We start from the raw sequence: 9,118 nt of genomic DNA on the forward strand, positions 1-9,118 counted from the left end.
ATAACCACATGGTCATTGATATAGAGCAAAGTAAGGAGAGGATCAAAAAACAATCAACCAATCAAGTTATGAAATACCTGTACTAGTGGCAACTTATAACAACTGTATAAGTTGTGTGAATCTGATTTAAAATGTACAGAAACAGAACTCAACTCATAATTAAATTTATGCTGATCATATGTAGACTACCAATAGTTCCTCTTTCACTTAGTCCATCAAGCGAGACCATGAATAGACTGCAAGGAAAAAATGGTCGTGGTAAATCCTTGGGTCGAGAAGCGCTTCTTGCCCCCAGGATTTCACCCAGCCATTTTTTCTTGCGGTTCTTATTTGCGTCACACTCGACAGACGAAGCAAGACCAATTCGAGAGGGACTACCCATAGTCTAGATGAAATCATAACTTTGGAACTATGGTGTAGAAAAAACTGCATGTAGTTAAATAAATAGCAATTTAATGAAAGCTAGTTCATTACCTGGGATATTTTTGTTGAATCTGTTGTAGTATCTTCTAAAACTGCTTGAAGGACTGCATTTGCTATCTGTTCTGCCTTGCTGAGATCCCCATCTTTGATTGCATTATTAAAGTCGCTGTCATTTGCTGTTATACGTTTGCTGATTTGATCTGGTCTCAAGAGCTCTGGAAATGGTTCAACCTACAGGAATATTCATGTGCAATATGTGACAACATACCGGAGCTGGTTGTTAAAAGTGGCAACCTGTCATTTAATATGCATGTAATGTGATGCAAGAGTTAATAATAATCAAGGATATACTGTACCTGCACAGAGAAATGAACTCTTGGAGCGGACACGCCATTTTTATCAGTCACTGTGACATCGAACTTCACAGTATAATTCCAAGACAGCTTTCCAGATGGCAGCGATGAGTTAACATCGCTACTAGAGCCGTAGTACAACAGCCCATGCAGACCATTCTGTAGTTGATATCGAAACAAGTAAGACAGGGGGGTGCTCTCACTTTCCCAGTCACTACAGCTCAGGTTAAAAACAGTCTTCAGTGAGGTACCATTTGATGGAGTGATGGAACATGTTCCCCCTATAGGTGGTGATGCAGTGGAGATATTGTGAGCACTCATTCCTTGTTGACCGTCCGTAGTTTTAACAAACACTGCCAGCCGGTAGTACTTTCCGCCATCAAGGGAGTCCTCTTTGATTACAATACTGCTAGAATCGAGGGATGTAGTTGTGATAAGTTTCAAATCTCGTATTTTCCTCCAAACAGTGTCATTATTTGTGGCAGATGGGAATTGTTCATAAAGTATCCATTGGTACGCAGATATTTTGGAGCACTGCGCTCCATAGCACTGTGACTGGATACTTAGTTTAACTGATGGACTGATTTTAGGTTCACAATTTATTATACATCTGAAAATCAAGTGAAAATAAATATTATGTCACGAAAAATGCATTTGAACAGCTGTTATTCTAGGAAGGAGAACAGACCTATCATATGAAACAAACAAACAATCTTTGAGTAACTGCACTTGTTTATTTCATGGCTATCTGAAAATAAGCGATTCTTTCTTCTCATGGATGTCATGCTATTCTAACATTAGCATCAAGAATCTTGTCGGTTAATGGCAAAAGAAGTTTTAAGGAAAAGAAGAAATAAGAACTAAAAAGTACTGAACTGAACCACTGTACCAACTGCATCCAGAACCAGTGACAAGCATTGGTTTGGGACCACTAGTAACCCGTGCAGAATTAAAAAAAAAATAAATAAATAAGTAAAATAACTGAAAAATCTATTAATGCCCTGTGTATGTCTCTTGTGTCTTCTGAAGCACGTGCTGTTAATTAATGCACTGCTCTCAGGTGTACTGGCATTTTAATAAATTAATGTTTTATTAATTATTCAATTCTGTTTATTTCTTGAATATTAGGTAATTTATCCAACTATGCTCCAATTGGACTTAATAGCCACTTAAGTTATTTTGTTTGGTGTGAGGTCGTGGTGTTATCAGCTGGACATCTGCCACTACCTGTACCATGTAATAATGCAGAGAATAGAATCAACATTATAGTTCCTTGAGCAGTCAGTGTAAACTGCAGACTACGGACTGCAGACTGCAAACTGCAGACCGGAGGTCAAAGGCAGACTGCAGACCAGGGGGCTAATGGCAGGGTTTATAAACAATGAAACAACTTTCATACCGTTGAGATATTTGAGGCGGATCCCCTTTTTCCAAATGTATAACTTGATGATCACTTGAGCTGCGATAATCTTTTGCCACCACCAGTTTAACTACTAAGGTCGTCAGGTCCTGGAACATGGAAGAGGCAGTATTGAGTGTAACTTCAAGTCCAGAATCATTCCCAATGTAATGAACATTTGACTGGTTTATTCCTGTGAAGGAGTCGCTTGCTGCTGTCTGCAGACCAGAATAGTTGCCTTTGATCTCACCATAATGCCAGGTGAAGTTCATACCGGAGTGGTTCCCTAGTCCAACAACCGGGTCATAGGAAAGTGATGCATTCATCGTGATGCTTTTGTTTCGTCCTCGGATTATTTCGGCACCACCATAGATGATAGCTATGAGGTTCGGTTTTCTTTGGATGGGCTTTCCATCTAAACACCATCAAATAACAACTTTCATTAGTTTACACATATCATATGTATTGTATCAAACATAAAGACACATAAACCTGTATTGTAAACAAGGCACCAGAGTCAAGATCTAGCTATTGCAGCCTGCAAAGTTCTTGAAAACAGAAAAAAGAGAAATTCAAAAAGCAAATTTTTCGACTTACATAATTGAAACAATTATCTAAGAAAAGAAAATTAAAAACAAAATACAGACAAGCAAGAAGGCAACAATATCCACTTTCAATTTAGGCTGTGTTGATAAGTATTACTCAGAAAATAATTCTGCAGGTACACTTGGAAATTTTACTGGGGATTTCTATCTCTTATGGTACTTTTTGCGAACAAAAAATCGAGAGGATATCAGCAATGCTTTCTCTAATAAATTGTTGTTCTACATCACGGATTGAGTTAAAAGTTGTAGAAGTCAAATTTGAGGGTGAAAAATTGAGTTTTAAAGTATCATCCATCAATGTTTTGGAGCATACATTGCTTTCGTGATACCGGCAATACTCAGACAATCATTAAGTTCGATAAAACTAGACAATGAGGAGACAGAAGAACACTTAACAGAAAAAAGCCTTGAAATATTATGAGAGAGGATATCGAAGGATGGGAAGTGAGTCTTATTATCATTAGCAACATTAATTTTGGCTGGACTTTTAATAAAATCCCTTGCAATCACTTGCCACACATACACCACTGGCTCAAGCACCTCTTTTTGATTGCCTCCTTTACTAGACTCTTCGCATTTTTGACCAAAGACTCTTAATAGATCCCAAATTAATTGTTTTTAGGATTTCAGAAAATTCCAAACCAGATAATTAAAAACATTTATTTAGTTTTTACCTTTTTAATATAGCCAGGTTCTTCAAAAAGTGTCTGATGTAACATGAAACCATTATAAGAGTTTAATTATTAACAATTGTGTCACGCCATACTCAAAACAGCAAACAATTATTAACCAATAGGGCAAAAAATGTAACGGAAAATTCCAATAACTACACAGATTGACAGAATAACTATCAAGGATTATTTTGATACCTCACTTAACATATTCACTTAACTGTATGACTTCCTATGCCAGATTTCACAAGGCTAGGTAGTTGGGTGACAAATCACTTAGTCTTAAAAACATGTCACTGAATCTCATTGTTCCTGAACTTGAGCTGGTTTTGTCCACTCAAAACCATCAAAGGAATAGTTATTTGGCCTTCCTGCTGCTCTTAAATTGTTAACATCTGCCTCCTCTGCTTCTTCATTCTCAATAATGGCATTTCTCAAATCAATCTGGCTCCCAAGGCGTCATTGTTACTTTGGAATACTTTGATGTCAGATTTCAAGCCATCGTCCAGAATAGTGACAGAGAGTTTTTTTTTTTTTTTTTGAGATCCTGGCGAACGATCACAATCCAGCACATCTGGCACCCAGGGTACTAGAATAGCAAAGTTTCCATCCATATAGTAAAGTGTTTCTTGATCACTATACCTCACAGACCTCCTGCTCATGTTCACAAGTGGACTTTAAATTGTGTCTTGTTGACAAAAGCAAAAATTTTGGAAAAAAACTGAACGAAAATAGCTCTTATCTGACCAACATGGTGCCTGCATGTGTATATTTGAGAAATGGTTATTAAGGGGGAGACTGCTGACTATAGGAAGTGCAGGCTACTCTGCTGTCCGATATATCGGACACTGGGCTCTAAGTAAATGTCTAGTAAATGTTTTAGTTACTAATAACGCTAGAGATTATCACTGGAGCAGCAGATGACAAAGCACTGCCAACAGATGTAACTTGGCATCTACTCTGCCGATACGACTGAAACCAACTAACTGACGTGGTATCAAGACCAAGAGATCTCAGTTTCTTGATTATATTAATAGCTGGTGGTCCATCGTGTCAAAGGCCTTGAATAAGTCAAGGAAAAGTGCCCCTAACAGTTCCCTGTCCTCCATATTTGAAAGAATTTCATCCGCAAAATGCATGAGCGTAATCCCAGTTGATAGTTTAGGCCTGAAGCCAAACTGTTTTGGTGTAATGAGCTCATGTTCATTCAAATAGGTGTATACAGTTGTTTATGTACAGCCCGGGGGGAGGGGAGAGGTACTACCTGATATGAGCTATATAGGTATGTGCAGCCCCAAAGGGCATGTTTTTTCTAGTCGTTTTGGTCATAAATAGGGTATCGATTTGGCCATTTTGGTCGGAAATGAGGTATGGTGTTTGCACTCTGGCCTTGAATCGAGTAAGTTTTTTTTTATATATAAAGCTGTTTTTTCATCATTATCGATAAGACCATCAACAAAAACACTTAATAAATTATGTTTAGAGCAATTATGGCAGCCGCAACGGCCATAAATCGGGTATCAGATTTTTGGTCAGGTCATAAATAGGGTACGGAAAATCGCAGATTTTCGTCATAAATAGGGTAAGGGTTTTGGGAAGCGGGCCTCACACCCCCGCCCAATTTTTCTGGGAGTACCCCCGGGGATGTACAGCCTTTGCGAGAATCAGTGTTGGTAAGACTGTGATTAGGTCTATAAATATTTAGGTCACACCTGTCCCCAGATTTGAGGAGAGCTGACACTTTACCACATTTCCATAGTGAAGGAAAAGTACTTGAAGACAAAGATTGACTAAACAGGTCGACAAGACTTCTGAAGCGTCTTTCATTAGACGAGCACTAATGTTGTCAAGAACAATTGCTTTAATACTCAGGCAGTGAGGCCTGGGTTTAAATTTCGGCTTTTTTTTTTTTTTTTTGCGCGTTCAGTCACAAATCGCCGTCTGGTCTCTTAAGCTCATGCGTCATCGGCGCGTGCGTACAACATATGGAATTTAAATTTTTTCTCGTCGTCGTGAAAATTTAGCACGGATTCCATGATTTCTAGGGCGATGAAATCAGTACAAACGAACACACCGTTCGCGGTAGACCAACACTAAAGGACGTTAAACGTTTTCGGAACGGGTCGGTCTGCAAGCCTTACGAGAGATCAATTTACGAACAAACATTTTGAGTGAATTTATCAAGAATCATGTTATACCAAAGGAGCTATCAACCGGGGCTATCAATTCTTCAACTTGATAAAAAGCATCTTCAGAGGCGTCATCGTATTTTTAGACGTGACCGTGAACCAAGTAGAATCACGAACTCATTCTGAACAACAAGAGCAGAAAAGTTAGAGAATTTGTTTACGAATGTATCTGTTCGAGTACACCTAAGTAAAACGCTCTGAGAAACTTCGTAAAGTATAACAAAGTTAAAATCTCGATCTATTTTCTATTTTCTCGATCTGTTATTTTCTTGTAACAGAGTTATGTGTCTTTACAAGAATGAAACCCATGTAGCGAATTATTGTACATTTTGCACTGTCACGCAATCCTGACGCAACAACCAAAAAAATATTCGAAACAGAATTGTATGTCAAGTGCATATGTATCTTAAATTACCATTACAATGGTCACTCATCCTTATTAGGTGGCCGCTTTCATCTTATGTGGAATTCCTCTCTCTGTCAAATTTTCAATGTCTTTGTTCGAAATATCGCCAAATGGTCTTGACGTCATTGCTCTTGACTTTGTTTGTCGTGGTGATTCTTGTCAGATAAAGCAGGCTTCGTGATTGGTCAAAAATAGAGAGGGAAACGATTTTTATTGGCTATTTGCAACTGTTTTCTGTCAGCAGGTAGATTTTAGTATTTCAACATTGACTGCAAATTAAATGAGTAGTGCTTTCTTTGATATTAACCAGAATCGAAGTTCGCAGAGAAAATATTTCCATGCAATTAACAAAAGTTTTCTTTGGATTGACTGTTTGTAGTTCACTGAGATCTCATAAAGATCTCGCGGCATTTCAATATCTGGTCTTAGTGCTTATATTACACACAAGACTTTATTCAGAGGTTAAAAAATAAAATACTTATCATATTTAGTTATGTTAAGCTACGAATGGTGGACATTGTTATATTTCGATGCAATTAAAGTGACCAAAATAAGATAATTCAAAAACAATTACCAACCTGTTGGTGATGCTGAAGATGGAGATGAAACAGTGCTTCCACCGTTACTTGATGCTTGAGGCCATGCGTAAAAAGATGGAGGCCATTGTGGCATTGACTCATTGAACATTGGAATCGCAGTTTTATTTACTGTAATTAATAAAACGAAAGCACTTATCATTGATACTATGATCCGTCAGTTAACTCTCCCTACACTGCTCTTTATTGGGGTTGAAGCCCAGCAGAGAGAAAAGCGAGTCCAGGATAACTTGCATGCGCACGATCAGGGTGGACATCAGAGAGTGGTGTTGATATCACGGCGCTAGGATTTAAATTGAAAACAAATTGCTGCTGTATAGCACTTTAAATTGAGTTGCATTCGACAAAGTTGGTTATTCCATGCAGCTAGTACTCAAATTATTACTTGTAATATTTTCATTGAAATTGTAATTTTTTCTTTAGCAAGAATGGGCACAAATAAAGATTGATTATTATTATTTACAAAAAGTGCTTAATTGTGGTATTTTTAGAGAAGTCTCGGGAAATTTGCGACTGATGAAGGGGTTTTTGCCAAAACGTCTCTAAAAATACCACACATAAGCACTTCCTGTAAACTTTATCGAATGCACTAGAATTTAAACGATCTAAATTGCTCGTTCAAATGACGAATTCGACATGTTCAGTTACGCGGCGTGAAACACTCGACTTGAATGCGAGAAACATTATCGCAAATCGTGTTCAGGACACGAGAAAGGGCAAGGAAAAGGACAGCCCCGGGGGTTTCCAAGTTTTCGTTGAAAAACAGGAGTAAAAATGGAGTCGGTACTGTTGGGACAGACGTCGGGATTCGTTTTGAGCGTGCATCCTCTATAACGCACTCCACTTCCAAAATGCCTTGTTGAAGACATAACTGACGTACATCTTTATGGAGCACTTGAATAAAAACGAAAAACTCTCAGGAATATTTGGGTGTTTCAGCAACCGAATCTGTGAGCCGGCAGGACATAACGAAGCTAACTGTAAGATTAGCATTTCTTCCACCTTCATTATATCACTGCTTATAACCCCTCTGCCGTCATGCTAAATGGCCGTTTTTATACTAAGGACGCATTATCCATCTGGACGAACTTCGGCAAACATTTGTAGTTCGTCTGGTAATGGGTCTCTAGTATTAAGACGGGCTCAATTATCATTCTGTGAATATCAAAACATTGATGTGTGTTACCCTTTTGATGAATATTGCTAAAATCGGATGCTTTTAGGCTGGCGAACAGCACACTATTTCTGATGAGATCCCTGTGTTGCCAGCCAGATTTTGTCAGCCAGTTGCCATGATTTTGAGCGTGAGTGTTTCCAGTGCTGTCTGCGAACATGACATTGATATGCGCCTCTTGCTTCGGGTTGGTTCAGAGCACGTATTCGCTATTAATTATGCCAAATTCAAACTTATTTGTAACTGGAAACATTCCAGGTAATATTTATCAAGGTTACAAACGAGTCAGCAACATAGGACGGCGTTGTTGTGTAGATCAGATTCTTGCTGAACGAGATCGACATTATCTTGATGCTCTTGAAAGTAAATCAGTCTCTGAATTATCTGCTCACTGTGGCTCGCTGGTTTAATGAGACTGAAAACGTATCCATTCAGTATATTTTCTGTCTGAAGTTATTGTTATTGTTTTTCTGAAGTACAAATCGCGGAGAAATCTTATTTGGATTCATTTAGCAGATTTACTGTTCCAAGTTATCATTGTAATTATAGACTAAGAGTAGTTACTCTTTCCCTTACTCTGTGGAGTGTAACACGAGAAAAAGCGCGAGAGAGAAATAGCTGTGCGAAATGCCAGGGATGAAAGGCGTGCTTCTTGTCCCCAGGATTTTGCGTGCCCATTTCTATTGAATTTTCGCGTCACGCTCGACAAGGGATAATAATAATAATAATAATAATAATAATAATAATAATAATAATAATAATAATAATAATAATAATATCACTTTATTTAAGTGTCGATGTATTTAGCACTAATGTGCTAATTGGGGACACTGTAAATAAATAAACAAATATTTCAAATATAACATAAACTATTAAGAATCCCAACTGGTGGGAGGCTGACCAGTTGGCTATTTACACAACGCGGTTGAGGAGTTGAACTCGGGGCTACCGAGAACAACTCCAGATAGCGGTAGGGCGGAGGATTTGAACCAGGGACCTCCAGATTTCAAATCCAGCGCCCTAAACCACTTGGCCACGCCGCCTCCCTAAACTCATATTGTTATTAAGAACAATTCGCGAAGATCACATATTTGTATCGATTCAGTGGATTTATTGTTTGAAGTTCTAAAAATGAGTGTATGCCATTTGTTATGATGTAGTAAGTATTGCCTTCAGGGAGAATCCCATATAAAAAGGACGGGGTGCCGGTCGGACCTTTTGATCAGCACCCCTAGCTAAGAGGTACTAAAATCCTCTTTTGTGGGCGTGGCTTTTTTCACCCCTAAGAGGTACCAATTCTAA

The 9,118-nt window shown here is 38.4% G+C and overlaps 1 protein-coding gene across 3 annotated transcripts in view; it reads right to left on the reverse strand.

Moving 5' to 3' along the window:
- The window catches only part of LOC145488508 (polycystin-1-like protein 2), a 31,744-nt gene extending 24,743 nt beyond the window's left edge, over positions 1–7,001 (reverse strand). The window contains exons 1-4 of one of the 3 annotated variants that reach the window (XM_081467389.1): positions 6,625–7,001; positions 2,176–2,590; positions 780–1,386; positions 475–654 (exon numbers count right to left, since the gene is read on the reverse strand). In XM_081467389.1, coding sequence (XP_081323515.1) covers positions 475–654; positions 780–1,386; positions 2,176–2,590; positions 6,625–6,784 — 1,362 coding nt within the window. In that variant the 5' untranslated portion in view covers positions 6,785–7,001. Of the gene's footprint in view, positions 1–474; positions 655–779; positions 1,387–2,175; positions 2,591–3,672; positions 4,199–6,624 lie in introns of those variants that run through there. The other 2 variants (XM_081467391.1, XM_081467390.1) reach the window with 2 other exon arrangements.
- Positions 7,002–9,118: the final 2,117 nt, after the last annotated feature.

Source organism: Orbicella franksi, chromosome 5 (assembly GCF_964199315.1).
Source record: "Orbicella franksi chromosome 5, jaOrbFran1.1, whole genome shotgun sequence".
Lineage (NCBI taxonomy): Eukaryota > Metazoa > Cnidaria > Anthozoa > Scleractinia > Merulinidae > Orbicella > Orbicella franksi.